General features: G+C 36.6%; 1 protein-coding gene across 4 annotated transcripts in view; it reads left to right on the forward strand.

Annotated features, from left to right (window-relative positions):
* The window catches only part of ZPBP (zona pellucida binding protein), a 165,828-nt gene that overhangs the window by 104,537 nt on the left and 41,851 nt on the right, over positions 1-19,440 (forward strand). For all 4 annotated transcript variants that reach the window (XR_008372894.1, XM_053553735.1, XM_053553737.1 and 1 more), the window contains one exon: positions 18,498-18,675. Coding sequence is in view for 3 of the 4 variants with exons in the window: in XM_053553735.1 (XP_053409710.1) it covers positions 18,498-18,675 (178 nt within the window). In the remaining variant the exon portion in view is untranslated. The remainder of the gene's footprint in view (positions 1-18,497; positions 18,676-19,440) is intronic.

Here is a 19,440-nt window from a genome sequence, read left to right on the forward strand (position 1 = left end):
TTATATTCTACACTTACTAAGTTTCACATGTACTCTTGTAAGATTCCCCGCAGGTGTAATCTTGCCAATGACTCTCCCTCCACCCATCCTCTCCCCCTCCCTCCTCTCCCTCTCCCCCTTCCCCATATTCTTAGGTTATAACTGGGTTATAGCTTTCATATGAAAGCCATAAATTAGTTTCATAGTAGGGCTGAGTACATCGGATACTTTTTCTTCCATTCTTGAGATATTTTACTAAGAAGAATATGTTCCAGCTCCATCCATGTAAACATGAAAGAGGTAAAGTCTCCATCTTTCTTTAAGGCTGCATAATATTCCATGGTGTACATATACCACAATATATTAATCCATTCGTGGATCTATGGGCACTTGGGCATTTTCCATGACTTAGCAATTATGAATTGGGCTGCAAGAAACATTCTAGTACAAATATCTTTGTTATAATGTGATTTTTGGTCTTCTGATTAACATGTCTTTTACCTCTTACTAGTCTTAAACTTTTTATATAGTCACGAAACCTGAGCTAGAATAATTTCTGTTGTAATGAGGTAGAGATAGAAGTATCTGGAAAGTATCCAGTTATGTATGTCTTTTTTTTCATATCATATAGATAGATGCTTTCCAGACAGCCCTCATATGTGTTCAAGCGTATGTGTTCTGACCCATTGTCTTATTTTTTCCTAAAATATTCTTATGATACTCATTTTTGGCATATGTCAATTTTGATAGAAAATCAACTTTATGCTTTAAATGGAAACACACAAATGAAACATCTTTGAACCATAAAACTTTAAGTAAAATAGGTCTATGATTTTATTAAATCCATTTATTCCTTTGGAATATTACCTGATTATTTGATTACCTCTACAAATATTTGTCCTGTGATGACTTCTATCTTTTAGAAACTTTTTAGAAAAAACAATATGTTCATATTTGGCTTGTTGTAACAAAGTAAATATTAACAACTGGTGCTTTTCTGGCTTGATTGTAATGTAAGAACTGCATACTGGCATATACCTGGTTTAATAATAAAATGAATTCAGAATTTCCTTGCAATGGTGTTTTCACAAAAGTATCTTGCACCTACCAGGATAATACTAGAAAGAATTTTAGACCAGAAAAAATCTGATAATTTAGGTATAATGTATGAGTTTTTTGAGAAGTATGACTTACCAAAATTGAACAAACTGAAAATCCAAATATCCCTACATCTATTCAAAAAATATTATTTGATTTTGAAAACCTACTGCTTGCACCCAGAAGCTTGAGGCTACAGTAAACTATGAATCCTACCATTGCACTCCAGCCTGGGCAACAGAGTAAAACCCTGTCTCAGAAAAAAAAAATACACCCCCCCTCCCCCCCCCCCAAAAAAACAGAACAAAACAAAAGGAGAGGGGCATAATTACAGACTTGAAGTAACCCTCACTTACCTCTCTCAAAGAGAGGAATGAAAGTTTAAAGTATATGCCTATTTATGAATGGCTCTTCTTGGGAAAAAAAAAATAAAAAAAAAAAAAAACATTGTAAAACAGTAGAGAAGTGACAGGAGACATTCAGAGAGAAGGAAAGGGGGACCGAGCAATCCATTCAAGATAGAAGTAAACCTTCAAGAGGCATCCACATGTGTGGAAGGACAAGAGGAGAGCCCTGGGGCTTCCTGCTCACCCCGTGGACACTATAGTTTGAGCTGTGAGGGAACCCTCACCATCACTGCAAACACTGGACTTATGGGAAAGTTGCTGAGAATCCATGCATAGACACTGCCCTGGAGAGCAGGGGCAGTAGGCATCTTGTGGCTACTGGATCCTGGGTTACTGAAAATGATACCATTCCGAGCTTTCAGGTATAGGGCACATGGTCTACATTGACCTCAGCTGTGAAACAGCCACCTATGCAGGAACTTTAGCTGTAGCCCAGAGGATCCAGTACCACCCTTGGGCCACGAAACTCTGCCAATGTGGCTCCAGTGATCCTAGGGGCCCACAACTCTGTAGCCAAGATTCTCCAGTACTGTGTGTGGACCTCAAGATTCCACCAACAAGCCTCTATTGTTTCCAATGAACCCAGGGTCCAATGCCCCACTAGGATACCTTCAGCCCTGAGCTGTCATTATGGACCTGATTTTAACAAACATCCATAGCCCAGATACCCATGACAAATGCCCAGATAAGCTCACCCAGCTGTCACTGTCACCTCTTCAACGAGCCCCCAAGCAGTGAATCTCTCACAATGCTAGCCTAGGTTGAGAAGATCTTACCCAACCTCCAACTCAAGCTTCCAACAAGGATCTGGGGAACAACCTACCACCTCACACAAAGATCATCCAGCACCAGATTGAACTGAGGCAATTACAGAGGAAGGTAATCAAACAGAACAACTGCATCATAGTCTGTCAGTGCACCCTCTCTTGTTAGGTCAATATTCCAGAGTAGGACACAAAAACACCATCTAAGGACCTCCCTTTCTTCTCACTAAGTAAGAGAGTTCCAGACAAAGGAGAACAAGTGCCCTGCAGACTTATCAGCACTGAGGTGAGAGCTCTTTTGTTTTTTCATGTTACCAGAGTTCTGTTGCTGGTTTCTTCTTCTATGAATCCCTTTCTCTCACTATTTTAGATGCCTTTGAAATATGACTCTTTAAAGCAAATCCTTAAGAGTATATTTTGTAGTTTACATGTGGATGACGCATATGATATCTACTGTTCAGAAGATGAGAATGGTTTAAATGAACCTGTAACACTGTAATGTTTCTACATTTCATAGGAAGGAGTATAATATTAATTTTAAGTAAATTGTGAAAAATTAAGAATGTGTATCATAATAGAGGAATCACTAACAATAATGCAAAGAAGGTATAGCTATAATGATAATATGTAATTTAAAATGAAATTCTACAAATACTTTCCAAGAATATATAAAAAGGATTAAAGGAAGAAGAGAATAACAAGAGAGAAAAAAAAGGAAAACAGCTGGCCCAAATTCAAGCATATCAATAATTACATTAAATGTTAGCAGACTACTCCAATTAGAGGTTTTTATTCAGGACAAAAATCCAAACTATTTGCTATCTACAAGAGACATACATGTTAAACACAAAGACATAGACAAATTGAAACTAAGTAGATGAAACATATATCCTCTGAAATAGGACATGTGAAGCCTAAGAAAACCACAGAAACAATATTAATTTCAGATAAATGTTGAGAAAAGGAGATATTATCTAAATATAAAAGAATCAATCATAGGAAGACATAACAATTATGCATGGGTATATCCGTAGCAATTAAACTTCAAGTCATGTAGCAAAATTTTTTAAAAATTTAAAGAAATAATTCCATAATAATTGAAGATTTTAATTAAAATAGTCTTTTATATTTACTAATATATTTATCCCTTTTTATGCTCTTTATTCCTTTCAAAGATCAGAATTTCTATCTGATACCATTTCTTTCCCTCATGACTGAAAAAATCTTGTGTAGCATTTCTTGTAGTTATGACCTGCAAAAGAATATTTTTGTTTTCTTTTATCTAGAAGTTGTTTATTCTTCTCTACTCATGAAAAATATTTTATTGGTTAGAGAATTCTTATTTGACAGTTTTTTAATTCCAAATTTTTAAATATTTTGTTTCACTACTATCTTCTGGCCTCTTGCTACTTTTTATAAGAAGTCCATTATTCTCAAATTGTTGTTTCTCTGTATTTTATGTTATTTTTTCTCTGCTTTCAAGAATTTTTTTCTTTACCTTTTATTCCACTCTAGCAATTTAACTGTGCTGTACCTTCATTTGGCCTTCTTTGTATGTGTTCTGTTTGAGTTTGGCTTGTAGATATTGAATATATCATTTCGTGTTTTTCATTATCTTAGAGAAAATTGCAGCCATGATTTTTTTTCTATTTTTTGTTCACTTCTACACTCTCTCTTCTCTATCCTCTTTCTTTTGTCAAATGCATGTGTGGCTTTAACTTCTCTCAGTATGCTGGCTAATTTCTGAGATAGAGCCTTACATTAAGGGAGAGAGCCTAAGGAGAGAGAACATTCCAGGATGCCAAAATCTAATGTGTAATGCTTTTTTCTGACCAATCTTTAGGAGTGATCTAATACCACATCTCCTTCATTCTATTGGTCTAAGTAGCCAGAGAACTGCCTGATTCAAAGAGATGGGATGTAAATCCCATTACTCTGAGATGTGTACCATAGAATTTGTGGTCAAGTCTTTTTTGTTGTTGTTGTTGGGGATTCATTGAGGGTACATAGTAGCAGGTTACATTAATTGCTTTTGTTAGATAAGGACCCTCTTATATTTGTGTCCTGCCCCCAAAAGGTGAACGACATCCCTTGATCTCACCCCCTCCCTCCTGCACTTTCTCAGCTCTTCCCATCCCCCAACCCCACCCCCCACTTTGTACTAGGACCTTAATTGACCTCATATCAGAATTGAGTACATAGGATTCTTATTTATCCATTCTTGTGATGTTTTACTAAGAATAATGTGTTCCAAATCCATCCAGGTTAATACAAAGGATGTGAAGTCTCCATCTTTTTTAGTGACTGAGTAGTATTCCACGGTATACATATGCCACACCTTGGTAATCCATTCTTCAGTTGGTGGGCATTTAGGCTGTTTCCATATTTTGGCAATTGTAAATTGAGCTGTGATCATCTAGTACAAGTGTCCTTGTGATAAAAGGATTTTTTTTTTCCCTAGGGAGATGCCCAGTAATGGGATTGCAGGATCAAATGGGAGGTCTAGCTTGAGTTCTTTGAGGACTCTACACACTGCCTTCCAAAAAACATTGTATTAGTTTGTAGTCCCACCAGCAATGTAAAAATGTTCCCATCTCTCCACATCTATGCCAGCATCTACAGTTTTTAGATTTTGTGATGAGGGCCAATCTCACTAGGGTTAGATGATATCTCAGGGTGGTTTTTATTTGCATTTCTCTAATTATTAAGGATGCTGAGCAGGGGTATCAGCCTACCAGATTTTAGGCTGTACTACAATGCCATAGTGATCAAAACAGCATGGTATTGTCACAAAAATAGAGACATAGACATTTGGAACCAAATAGAAAACCAGGAGATGAACCAAACATCCTACAGCAACCTAATCCCTTTTTTTTATTATTAATGTTAAATCATGGCTGTGTACATTAATGCAATCATGGGGCACCATACATTGGTTTTATAAACAGTTTGACACATTTTTATCACACTGATTAACATAGCCTTCCTGGCATTTTCTTAGTTATTGTGTTAAGACAATTATATTCTACATTTACTAAGTTTCACATGTACCCTTATAAGATGCACCACAGGTGCAATCCCACCAATCACCCTCCCTCTCCTCCTTCCCCATATTCTTAGGTTATAACTGGGTTAGAGCATCATCTTTAATCATCAGAGAAATGCAAATCAAAACTACCTTGAGATACCATCTAACTCCAGTAAGATTAGCCCATATCACAAAATCCCAAGACCAGAGATGTTGGTGTGGATGTGGAGAAAAGGGAACACTTCTACACTGCTGGTGGAAATGCAAATTAATACATTCCTTTTGGAAAGACGTTTGGAGAACACTTAGAGATCTATTTTTAGATCTGCCATTCAATCCTATAATTCCTTTACTAGGTATATACCCAGAAGACCAAAAATCACATTATAACAAAGACATTTGTACCAGAATATTTATTGCAGCCCAATTCACAATTGCTAAGTCATGGAAAAAGCAACCTAATCTTTGATGAACCAAAGAAGATCATACACTGGAGGAAAGAACCCCTATACAATAAGTAGTGCTGGGAGAACTGGATATCCACATGTAAAAGACTGAAACTGGGCCTGCACCTTTCTCCACTCACAAAAATTAACTCAAGATGGATAAAAGACCTAATCTAAGACACGAAAGAATTAAAATCCTCATAGAAAGTGTGGGGAAAACACTGGAAGCTATCAGCCTGAGGAAGAACTTTATGAGAAAGACTCCGATGGCAATTGCAAGAACAACAAAAATAAACAAATGGGACTTAATGAAACTGCAAAGCCTCTGTACAGCTAAGGTGACAATAACCAAACAGACAAACTACACATTGGGAAAGGATATTTGCATATTTTGATTCAGACAAAAGCTTGATAACTAGGATCTACAGAGAACTCAAATTAATAAACATTAAAAAAGCCAACAATCCCTTAGATCACTGGGCAAGAGAGATGAATAGAACCTTCTCTAAAGAAAACAGACGAATGGCTAATATATGTGGTCATGTTTTAAGACTTCCAAAAGAACAATTATGAAGGAATACTTACAGTACTTACACATCTGCCATTTCATTTTTTTTCTGTATTTATTTTTTTTATTAAATCATAGCTGTGTACATTTATGCAGTCATGGGGCACCATACACTGGTTTTATATGCAATTTGACATATTTTCATCACATTGGTTAATGTAGCGTTCCTGGCATTTTCTTAGTTATTGTGTTAAGACATTTATATTCTACATTTAGTAAATTTCACATGTACCCTTGTAAGATGCAATGTAGGTGTGATCCCACCAATTACCCTCCCTCCTCCCATCCTACCCCCTCTCCTCCCTTTCCCCTTTCCCCATATTCTTAGGTTATAATTGGGTTATAGCTTTTATATGAAAGCTATAAATTAGTTTCATAGTAGGGCTGAGTACATTGAATGCTTTTTCTTCCATTCTTGAGATACTTTATTAAGAAGAATATGTTCCAGCTTCATCCATGTAAACATGAAAGAGGTAACGTTTCCATCTTTATTTAAGACTGCATAATATTCCATGGTGTACATATATCACAATTTATTGATCCATTTGTGGGTTGATGGGCACTTGGTTTCTTCCATGATGTAGCAATTATGAATTGGGCTACAATAAACATTCTGGTACAAATATCTTTAGTGTTATGCAATTTTTGGTCTTCTGGATATATACCTAGTAGAGGAATTGTTCAATCGAATGGCAGGTCTATTTTTAGATCTCTAAGTATTCTCCAAACATCTTTCCAAAAGGAATGTATTACTTTACATTCCCACTAGCAGTGTAGAAGTGTTCCCTTTTCTCCACATCCACGCCAACATCTATGGTTTTGGGATTTTGTGGTATGGGTTAATCTTACTGGAGTTAGATGATATCTCAAAGTAGTTTTGATTTGCATTTCTCTGATGATTAAGGATGATGAGCATTTTTTCATATGTCTGGAGGCTGTGCGCCTGTCTTCTTCAGAGAAGTTTCTCTTCAGGTCCCTTGCCCACAATGAGTTAGGATCACTTGTTCTTTTCTTGCTGATACGTTTGAGTTCTCTGTGGATTCTGGTTATTAAACCTTTGTCCGGGACATACCCTGCAAATATCTTCTCCCATTCAGAGGGATGTCTGCTTGCTTTACTTACTGTGTTCTTGGCTGTGCAGAAGCTTTTTAGTTTGATCAGGTCCCAGTGGTGTATTTCTGATGCTGCTTCAATTGCCCGGGGGGTGGGGGGTCCTCCTCATAAAATATTCACCCAGGCTGATTTCTTCAAGAGTTCCCTGCACTTTCTTCTAGTATTTTTATAGTTTCATGTCTTAAGTTTAAATCTTTAATCCAGTGAGAGTTTATTTTAGTTAATGGTACAAGATGTGAGTCCAGTTTCAATCTTCTACTGGTCACCAGCCAGTTCACCCAGCACCATTTGTTAAATAAGGAATCATTTCTCCACTGAGTGGTTATAATTGGCTTGTCAAATATCAAATAATGGTAGATAGCTGGGTTCATCTCTTGGTTCTCTATTCTGTTCCATATATCTACCTCTCTTTTTTTGTGCCAGTGCCATGCTGTTTTGATCACTATCGATTTATAGTATATTCTGAGGTCTGGTAGCATGATACCTGCTGCTTCATTTTCATTTCTGAGTAATGTCTTGGCTATTCAAGGTTTTTTCTGGTTCCATATAAAATGAAGTATTATTTTTTCGAGATCTTTAAAGTCTGACAGTGGAGCTTTAAAAGGGATTGCATTAAAATTGTATATTGCTTTGGGTAGTATGGACATGTTAACAATGTTGATCTTCCCAGCCGTGAGCATGGTATGTTTTTCCATTTGTTAACATCTTCAGCTATTTCTTTTCTCAGAGTTTCATAGTTGTCTTTATAGAGATCTTTCACATCCTTTGTTAGATAAACTCCCAAATATTTCATCTTCTTTGGCACAACTGTGAACGGAATAGAGTCCTTGACTGTTTTTTCAGCTTGACTATTGTTGGTATATATAAAGGCTACTGATTTATGAATGTTGATTTTGTAACCTGAGACACTGCTGTATTCCTTGATAACTTCTAAGAATTTTGTAGTAGAATACCTCGTGTTTTCCAGATATACAATCATATCATCTGTGAAGAGCAAAAGTTTGATCTCTTCTGACCCTATATGGATGCCCTTGATCACCTTTTCTTCCCTAATTGCAATGACTAAAACTTCCATTACAATGTTAAAGAGCAGTGGAGACAATGGGCTACCTTTCCTGGTTCCTGATCTGAGTGGAAATGATTTAAATTTAACTTAATTCAATATGGTATTGGCTGTGGTTTTGCTGTAGATGGCCTCTATCAGGTTAAGAAACGTCCCTTCTATACGCATTTTCTTAAGTATTCTGATCATTAAGGGATGCTGGATATTATCAAAAGCTTTTTCTGCATCAAATGAGAGAATCATGTGGTCTTTGTTTTTTAATTTGTTTATGTGCTGAATTATATTTATAGATTTACGTATATGTAACCAGCCTTGAGACCCTGGGATAAAACCCACTTGGTTATGGTATATAATTTGTTTGATGTGTTGCTGGATTCTGTTTGTTAAGATCTTGTTGAATATTTTTGCATCAATATTCATTAGTAATATTGGTCTATAATTTTCTTCTCTTGTTGGGTCTTTTCCTGGTTTGGGGATCAAGGTCATGTTTGGTTCATAGAATGTGTTGGGTAGTATTCCTTCTTTTTCTATATTTTGGAAAAGGTTGAGTAATATAGGTCCTAGTTCCTCTTTAAAGGTTTTGCAGAATTCTGATATAAAAGCCGTCTGGTTCCCAGGCTTTTCTTTTCAAATAGATGATTCTATTTCAGAACTTGATATAGGCCTGTTCAACATTTCCACTTTATTCTGGCTAAGTCTTGGAAGGGGGTGTGCTTCCAAGTATTGGTTAATTTCTTTCAGGTTTTCATATTTCTGAGAATAATGTTTCTTGTAATATTCATTAAGCATTTTTTGAATTTCTGAGGAGTCTGTTGTTATTTCGTCTTTGTCATTTCTGATTGCCGAAATTAGAGATTTTACTCTTTTTTTTTCCTGGTTAGGTTAGCCAAAGGTTTATCTATTTTATTGACCTTTTCATAAAACCAACTTTTTGATTCATTAATCTGTGTATAATACTTTTGTTTTTAATTTCATTTAACTCTGCTCTAATTTTGGTTATTTCTTTTCTTCTACTGGGTTTGGGGTTGGAATGTTCTTCCTTTTCCAGTTGCTTGAGATGTCCCATTAAGTTGTTAACTTCCTCTCTTTCCGTTCTCTTGAGGAATGGTTGATGGAAGTGCTATATATTTCCCTCTTATGACTGCCTTTGCGGTATCCCAGACGTTCTGATAATTCATGTCTTTATTGTTGTTTTGCTCCAAAAATTGGTAATTTCCTTCTTAATCTCATCTGTGACCCAGCTATCATTCAGCATAATGTTATTTAGCTTCCATGTTTTTGTATGTGTATGCAGATTCCTGTTGTTACTTAGTTCATCTTTTATTCCATGGTGGTCCCAGAAGATGCAAAGAATAATTTCTATTCCATTAAATTTACTGAGGTTAGACTTGTGACCTAAGATTTTATGTTCTGTGGGCTGATGAGAAGAATATGTATTCATTTTTGTTGGGATGAAATGTTCTGTAGATGTCTGTTAAATCCAAATGTTGAATGGTTAAGTTTAAATGTAAAAATTCTTAGCTTAGCTTCTTCTTGGAGGATCGATCCAACACTGCCAGAGGAGTGTTAAAATCTCCTACTATTATTGAGCTGGAGGAAATCAAGGTGCTCATGTATGTTAGAGTTTCTCTTATAAATTAAGGTGCATTCTGGTTGGGTGCATAAATATTAATAATTGAAATCTCATCATATTGAATATTATTCTTAACAAATATGAAGTGACCATTCTTATCCTTTTTTACTTTTGTTGGTTTAAAGCCTATTGTATCTGCAGATAGAATTGTAACACATGCTTTTTTTCTGATTTCCATTTGCCTGAAATATAGATGACCATTGAGTCTATATTTGTCTTTTAAGATAAGATGAGATTCTTGTATACAGCAGATATCTGGCCTGAGTTTTTGTATTTAGTCAGCCAACCTGTGCCTCTGTAGAGGATAATTTAAGCCATTCACATTAATTGGGAATATTGATAAGCCTGGTAGAATTTTGGGTATTGAATTTTTCGAAAGTCCAGTGCATATTTTTAATCCATTAGCCACTGTCGAAGTTGGAGTTTGATTAAAAGTTTCTGAGTGAGTTTAATTTTGTGGTGGAGGATTGCACTGGTCATTATGGAGGATAGTTCTGAGAATATCCTGGAGAGCTTGTGTAGTTATGGCAAATTTTCTCAACATGTGAATGTCATTAAAGTATTTAATTTCTCCATCCTAAATGAAACTCAGTTTAGCTGGATACAGGATCCTTGGTTGAAAGTTATTTTGTTTTAGGAGATTAAAAGTTCATGACCACCCTCTTCTAGCTTGAAAGGTTTCGGTAGAGAGATCTGCAGTCATTCTAATATTCTTCCCTTTGTAGGTTATGGTTTCCTTACGTCTGGCTGCTTTCAGAATTTTTTCCTTCATATTAACTTCAGTGAAGTTAATTACGATGTGCCTGTGGAATGTCTTATTCAGGTTGAATCGTGCTGGGGTTCTGAAACTGTCTGCTCTCTGAATTTCAGAATCTCTTGGCATGTCTGGAAAATTCTCTTTCATAATTTCATGGAGAAAAGCCTCTGTGCCTTGCGAAGCCACTTCATCACCTTCGGGGATTCCTATGAGGCAAATATTATTTTTCTTCTGATTAACCCAGAGATCTCTGAGAGAATGATCCAGTTTTGCTCTCCATTTTTCTTCTTCTTTGAGAGTCTGGGAGCATTCAAAAGCTTTGTCTTCAATATCAGAAATCCTTTCTTCTGCTTGCTCCATTCTTTTACTGAGGGATTCTACTGTATTTTTCAGATCTTTGGGGGCTGCAAATTCTTGTTGCAATGTGTCAAAATCTTTGGCGATTTTGTTGAATTTGTTGAATTCTTGAGACAACCATTTCAAATTTTTTTAAATAAAAAAGTATAGACGTAATATTAGATTAATATATAGTTAGAAGAATAATACCAAGCAATTTCTTATACATTTTTAAAACTTATGCTACAATATCCCTAGGGATGTTGCTATTGACACAATTCACCGCTCCTGTTTAGCTTTGCTCAGTTTACTTGTATTAATTTGTGAGCAACAAGTTCTATACTCTTTCATCACTTTTTTAGAGTCATGTATTCACTCTCCTCATCAAGACACTCTCCTATAGACTCTCCTAGTTCTAATACCACAGTGATTCCTCGCATTGTCCTTTCATAACCACATCTCCCTCCCTTCTAATTGCTACTCTCTTCACTAATACCTTACATTCAATATTATGTCCTGCATTTCTAATGTTGCATCATTTTAAAAGTGTTTTCTAAAAGATATCAGAGTATATAAACTTTGGCATTTGTCTCTTTTACCTGGCACAATTTTTTAGAGAGTCATTCAAGATGGGAAATATATTAGTAGTTTGCTGCATGTATTACGAAGTAGTATTCCATGGTTGTGCAAGTGTCACAGTTTGTTTAACCATTACCTTTTTGAAGGACATCTGGCTTGATCCCAATTTTTGATGGTTACAATTAAAGCTTCAGTAAACTTTCATGCACAAATTTTCCTGTTAAAATTAACATTTGGGGACATTAATTCTCGGTCATATTATATTTATTTTATAATACCATCAGCAATATGTGAGTAATTCAGTCTCTCTACATCTTTGTTGCCATTTGGTGGTGTTACCATTATTTAAGTTAGCTATTCTAATAGTAGTGTAGCATTTTCCCATTATATTTTAATTTGCATTTCTTTAGTTAACCATCTTTCAAATGCTTATTTATTACTACCTATAAATTTTCTTTGGTGAAATGATTTTTGTTCATTTTCTGATATATTTCTATTTACATTTTCTAATTGTATTATATTGATCTTAGAGCACTCTTCATATATTCTAGATAATAGTCCTTTTACAGATATGTTATTTGTAAATATTTTCTTTTAAACTGTAGTTATTTCTTATCTTTAGATGGTTTTTCACAGAGAAAAAAGTTTTAATTTTTATGTGATGGAGAGTATGAATTTTCTCTTTTTTACTGATTGTGCTTTTGGTATCAAATCTAAGAACTTTTTGCGTAGTCCTGCATCCTAAAGATTTGGCCCATGTTTTTTAAGTTTTACATTTCTCATGAAAAACTATGATCATTGGGTGGCACCTGTGGCTCAAAGGAGTAGGGCGCCGGCCCCATATACCGGAGGTGGTGGGTTCAAACCCGGCCCTAGCCAAAGACTGCAAAAAAAAAAAAAAAAAAAAAAAAACCTGTGGTTGTTTTGAGTTACCATATATCACTATGTATGATACACACTTTTTTGCCTAAATTTTTGAGGGAAAAATAATATGTATTATATATGGATAGTACTAATTCCATATCTATATAAATTTTTAATTCTTTTATTTATGCTTATGTATTAAAAGTGTAACTCTAGAAATAAATAACAATATCTGTATACAAAACAAAACCCTGGAATATAGTAATCATACCCCTTCCATACTACTCCTTTTCCCACCTGCCACCTCACTGGGAGGCACTGTAGTTGCAGGATCCTCCAGCCTTCCCCAGGGTGATCATGCTGACACTACCACAATGCCATGTTGGAAGCAGGCATGCAGCTGACAGTAACATGACGGTTAGCATTGGGAGCTTCTTGAAAGGAGGTGAAAGGAGGGCAGAAGTTGGGACACAGTGGTGCTTCCTTCTCTTGGGAGAGATGCCATGTGCAGAGCCAACAACTGCAGAGAAGTTGGAAGCGAGCCCAGGTAGCAGGTCAGAGTGGTCCAGACAACCCCAGTACTCGACCTCCCACATTGTCCCCTTCCAACCTACCCTCATGCCCACATCCTCTCATTTCCTATTGCTACTCATGTCTGTCAGTAAGAATGTGGCCACAGTAGGCTTATTTCTAAGGAACTGATGTGAGGGGGCAGGGCCAGCCCTGCTTGCCTAGCCTCCTGGTGGTCTATCGCTGCCCTTCCCAGGCTGCCTTGTCTCTCAGGCAGCTGGCCCCACTCTGAGCCCACTGGGACACTGCTCTGAGAAGCAAGCCTTCCTTGATGATACCCCAGTGAAGTATTCGGCATTTACATTTCTGTTTAGTGAGTAGACCATGGCCTCCTTGAGCCATCCAGACCTTGGACTCTAAGTAATGTCAGAATGAATGACACCAATTTTTCTCAAACTTGTAAATTCTGCAAATCAGCTACAGGACTGGTTAAAATAAGACTCCTGAACCATAACTGAAAGGGGGGGGCACTCGACCGGCAGAGATCTCATAGACCACCAAGGCTTGTACGAAAGGTCTTTATTGGTGAAGGGGGGATGTTGCAGGACAACACCAAGGAGGAGTAAGGAAAAAGAGAGAGAGAGAGAGGGGAGAAAAAGAGAGAGAGAGTAAAGGGGGTGGAGAGACAGAAAGAGAGGAGAGAGAGGGGAGAGAGATAGCACACATGCAAGAGAGTTATATAGGTTCGGTTAGGGGAAGTCTTAGAATGGTGATGGGATTCTTCTTAGTAAAGTATCTCAAGAATGGAAGAAAAAGTACCCAATGTACTCAGCCCTACTATGAAACTAATTTAGGGTTTTCACGTGAAAGCTATAAACTTAAACTTGAGCATGAGACTTCTCTGAACCCCATGCTCAAATTTAAGGTGAGCATGTTAAATTTGAGGTGTTAAGCTGGTACAATTTCCAAAACTTACCCATAGGAAGAACAATCTAGGATGCTTATTAGCAGAACGATACCCAAATCTTTCTCCTGGAAAGCTGATTGTATGTGGTTATTGTTAGATAATTGCCCCAGAAAAGCCCCTCCTACATTCTACAGACCAAGATTAACTATGACCTGCCCCTAACGCTTGTAACCCAGTTACAACCTAAGAATAGGGGGAAGGGGGAAAGGGAGGGGAGGGTGGGGGGAGGTGGGTAGAGGGAGGGGGATTGGTGGGATTACACCAGCGGTGCATCTTACAAGGGTATATGTGAAACTTGGTAAATGTGGAATGTAAGTGTCTTGGCACAGTAACTGAGAGAATGCCAGGAAGGCTATGTTAACTAGTATGATGAAAGTGTGTCAGACGGTCTGTGAAGCTAGTGAATGATGCCCTATGATCATATCAATGTACACAGCTATGATTTAATAAAAAAAAAAAAACAACATAGTGATGGGAGGGTAGAATAGCCAATAAGGAGTTACTGCCCTGGCCAGAAGAAGCGTTAGGGGCAGGCCATAGTTAATCTTGGTCTGTAGAATGTAGGAGGGGCTTTTCTGGGGGCAATTATCTAACAATAACCACATACAATCAGCTTTCCAGGAGAAAGATTTGGGTATCGTTCTGCTAATAAGCATCCTAGATTGTTCTTCCTATGGGTAAGTTTTGGAAATTGTACCAGCTTAACACCTCAAATTTAACATGCTCACCTTAAATTTGAGCATGGGGTTCAGGGAAGTCTCATGCTCAAGTTTAAAACCTATGGACTCAGGTACCCTTCAGCTTTTGTGCCAGGTACCTTTGCAGAGAGAAACCTCAGGGGGACTGTGCTAGTATAGCACTGGGTCTCAGAATCTAAGTCTTCCAGATCCCAGCTCAGGGATCTCCCTCCTTAGAGTGTCCCAGGGGCTTCAGCATGGGGCCAGCTGCACAAGAGGTGAGGCAGCCGAGAAGGGACAGGGATCCACCGTCAGGAGGCTGGGCAAGAGATTGAGGCAGTCCAGAAAGGACAGGGGCAGCCCTGTCCCCTCACTTCAGCTTCCTGGAAATAAGCCTGCTTTCATCATGTTCTCACTAACAAACATGGGTGGGAACAAGAAATGAGAGAAAGTGGGGTTAAGAGTTGGCTGGAATTAGACAGTTGTGGAGGTCAAGCTCTCGGGTTGTCTGGACCACTCCCACCTGCCACCAGGCTCACTCCTGGCTTCCGCTCTGCATTTTGCACCTTTTGTGAGAGAAGGAGGCGTCACTGGAAGGCCACTCTGCCCTCCTTTAAAAAATTAAAAGATTTTTTTCCTGAAGTTTGGATAAAAAATGTGCACGCACATTATACATGGGAGCACATTATACACAGAAAAAACATGGTAAATTTTATATGGTATGAGATTTAGCTAAAGATTATTTTGTTGTTGTTTTATCTGTGGATAGCCAGTTGTTTCAAAATCACTTGGTGAAAATGCTGTTTTTTTCTCCATTGAATAGGTTTTGCACCGTTGTTAAAATACAATTAAGCCTATTTGTATGGGTCTATTTTGGAGTCCCTTATTCCATTCCATTGATTTCTGTGGTGAAGCCTGTCCTGATTTCAGACTATCTTGACCATTGTAGTTAACTATATCCCACTGTATTCTTATTTTGTCACGATTGTTTTAACTATTTTAGGGTTCTGCCTCTTTCTATATATTTTGAATAAGATTGTATATGTCTACAAAAATCTTTCTGGGATTTTGATAGTGATTACGTTAAACCTATATTTACTATATTGATTCCTTTAATCCACAGACATGATGATATCTTTCTGTATCTTCTTATTTTCTTTACCAACATTTTGTAATTTTCAGCAATAGATCCTGTACACATTTAAATAAGTTAGTACCTAAATTTTTTCTTTTCTTTGGAAGTATTTCAGAGAGTATCGTGTTTTCATATTGGTTTTCAAGTATTCATTGTGAGTATATTTCAGTGAAATTTTTATGTGCTGATGATAGTGCTTCTTGTGAACTTGCTAAATTCAGTTATTCTAGGAATTTTTAAATATGGGAGGTTTTTAACATTCTTTGAGATTTGCTATATTGTCAATCATTTCTGCTTTAAATTGAAACGTTTATTTTTTCCTTCCTGTTACGTATAAATAGGGGAGTGGTCTCCCTTGGGGGATCTTCAGGGGTCATTTCACGTTAACCACAGAAGTTACATTCTGAGAGGCCTATGCACTAAAGGTTTTACAGTGCTCACAGGTTCTGAAGACAGGAGCACGGCAAGCAGGAGACTATGTGGTAGGAGCTCCCAAAGAGGAATCTGACCCAAGCAGATGAGGAGCTCAGAGAAGTGGGGCAACAGGGAAGAAAGCGAGTGAACTAGAGAACTTGTGCACAGGTGCCTTAGGGGTGGGAAGAGGGTGACCTGGGCAGGGATCTGGTGGAAGCTGACTTGGGTAAGGTGCTCAAAACCTGTTCGGGGAGATGTTGAAGTATCAAAAAAATGTTGAAGTGTTAAAAATTTACAATGTGCTTTCCACTTTTTGTGTGTCTTTATTTACTCTTTTGGCCTATTGCAACAGATAGAATATTCGAGGGCAGACATCCTTTTCACCATGGTGTTTGTAGATTATATTAAAAGTCATTTCGAACATGTACATGAGCATTTAGTTTTGGATTTTGTGTTCCATTTGTGTTCATATCTGTCTTTATGCCAGGGTCACACTATTTTATGTATTGTAGCTTTATATTGAGATTTGAAATCAAACAGTCTGAGACTTCCAATTTTGTTGTTCTTTGTTGAGATTGTTTTGGTTATTAATAGTTCCATGAGCTTGCATATGAATTTTAGGATGGCCTTTTCTATTTTAAAACAAAAACGACCATTAAGATTTTCATAGGAATTACATTAAATCTGTAGATAGTTTGGGGTTGTACTGGCATAAATTCCGATTCATGAATGTGTGATGTCTTTTCATTTATTTGTATTTTTTTAAATATCCTTCAGCAACATTTTGTATTCAGAATAATTTTCACCTCCTTGGTTAAACTTACTTATAAGTACTTTATTCTTTTTGATGCTATTGTAGATGAATGGTTTTTAAAATTTTCTTTTGGGGTATTTTATTTTTAGTGTATAGAAAAGCAATTGATATATACATGCTGATTTTGTACCATTTATTCTAGCTTTTTTCCCTATGAAATCTTAATAGTTTTCCCGTATGTATTATCCAGTCATCTGCAAATAGACATAATTTTAATCTTCCCTTTTTCTTATTATATTCCTTTTATTTCTCTTTCTTGCCTAATTTTTATGCCCAGGACTCCCAGCAGTATTTTCAATAGAAGAGGCAAAATTACATATAATATTCTCTTGTCTTTATGTTTGTAAAGTAAGTTGTAATGTATTTCCTTTCGGTTCTGATTTTACTTGCATCTTCTATTTTTTTTTTCTTGATTTAGCTAAATGCTTATCATTTTTGTTGATTTTTTTCAAAAAACCAATTCTTGTTTTGGTTGGTTTTCTGTAGTATGTTCTTGTCCTCTATTTTATTTATCTCTGCTCTCATTTTTTTATTTTCTTTTTTTCTGGTAGATTTAAGTTATTCTTTTTCTAGTTCCTTAATTCTCAAAATAGGTTATTGATTTGAGAGCTTTCTTCTTTTTAAATGTTGGCATTTGTAGCTGTAAGTTTCCTTACCATGGCTTCACCTCGTCCTGTGAGTTTCCCTCGTGATCTTTTCTCTGACTCTTTGGTTGTTTAAGGATGTCTTGTCTAATCCATATATGTAGGTCCGGTTTTCCTTGGGCCATTAATTACTAGTTAGCTTCCATTGTGATTGAAAAAGATATTTTATGTGATCTCAACCACTTGTATTTATAAATACTTGTTTTGTGGCTGTACTTGTGGTCTATCTAGAGAATGTTCCCTGTGCTTGAGAAAAAAGTATATTCTACTGCTGTTAGGGTGGCATGTTCTGCCTGTATGTCAGGTCCTCTTGATCCATAGTGTTGTTCAGGTCCTCTGTTTTATGGAGCATTTCATGTCTTAGGTGTTTGGATTAGGGGTGCACAACCTGTGTCTAATTAATTATTGAATGCTTCCTTACCCAGAATTTGTGTTTGACCAAGTGAAAAGCAACAATTTCACTAGAGTTTACCAGAAAGCACAAAAATCCATTTAAACTGTGAAAATCTTGTAAGTAATTGAGTGATACAATAATAATTACATATTTATGTTGAATATAATATATTGAAAAACATTTTCATATTATTTATAGAAATTGTCATGGAAGGGATATAACATACAAGATACTTGAATTCTAAATCCGTATGCATCTGTGTTACATTTATTTATGGCTAACAAATTTTCAAATTGTTATATTTTAGGCTAAAAATCTCATAGAGAGATTTTTTAATCAACAAGTAGAGGTTCTTGGCAGACGTGCAGAGCCATTGCCTGAAATATACTATATTGAAGGTACTCTCCAAATGGTTTGGATTAATCGCTGCTTTCCAGGTTATGGAATAAATGTCCTGCAACATCCCAAATGTCCTGAATGCTGTGGTATGTAATGAACTATGATTTCTTGTTTTATAATGAAAATTCACTTACTTTCATTAAGGCTAAATGAACATCTGTCTCACTTATTTTTACTATTCTTCATTTGAAGTAGTGTATTTGAAAAGACTGAATATGAAGATGAAAAGATGAAATCAAGTTTAATTTGGGCCTTGGTTATTAGTATTACAGCAAGGAGAGTTCAGGAGCATTAGGAAATTATCTGAGAGGAAACACAAATAATTGCTAGGAGTAACTTAGAGTTACTTACCCTAAAGAGAGCCAAATGATCTTTTAAAATATTTTAGAATCTTTTAATGATGAGTTTAGGCTTATATAGTGTAGAGTAGGTATCTTTGTGACTTTCTTTTCCTTCTTGAAATGAGTATTTGAATTATTTTATCACCAGTGTCTTTTCCATTTGATTCTAGCTCTACAGGGTCTGATATTTATTCTTCTTCATGCTTATTATAAGCTCTGTAGAGGCTGTTGACTCAGGTTGAGTAGAAGGATCCATCCTTTGCATTTCTGTATTGAGTGGACCATTTAATTTTCAGTCTTAAATACTTTTTAAAAAATTCTAATATCACTGGTGGTGCCTGTGGCTCAGTGAGTAGGGCGCCGGCCCCATATGCTGAGGGTGGCGGGTTCAAACCCAGCCCCCGCCAAACTGCAACAACAACAACAAAAAAATAGCCGGGTGTTGTGGCGGGTGCCTGTAGTCCCAGCTGCTTGGGAGGCTGAGGCAAGAGAATTGCGTAAGCCCAAGAG

The sequence above is a fragment of the Nycticebus coucang genome, chromosome 11 (genome assembly GCF_027406575.1).
Source record: "Nycticebus coucang isolate mNycCou1 chromosome 11, mNycCou1.pri, whole genome shotgun sequence".
Classification (NCBI taxonomy): domain Eukaryota; kingdom Metazoa; phylum Chordata; class Mammalia; order Primates; family Lorisidae; genus Nycticebus; species Nycticebus coucang.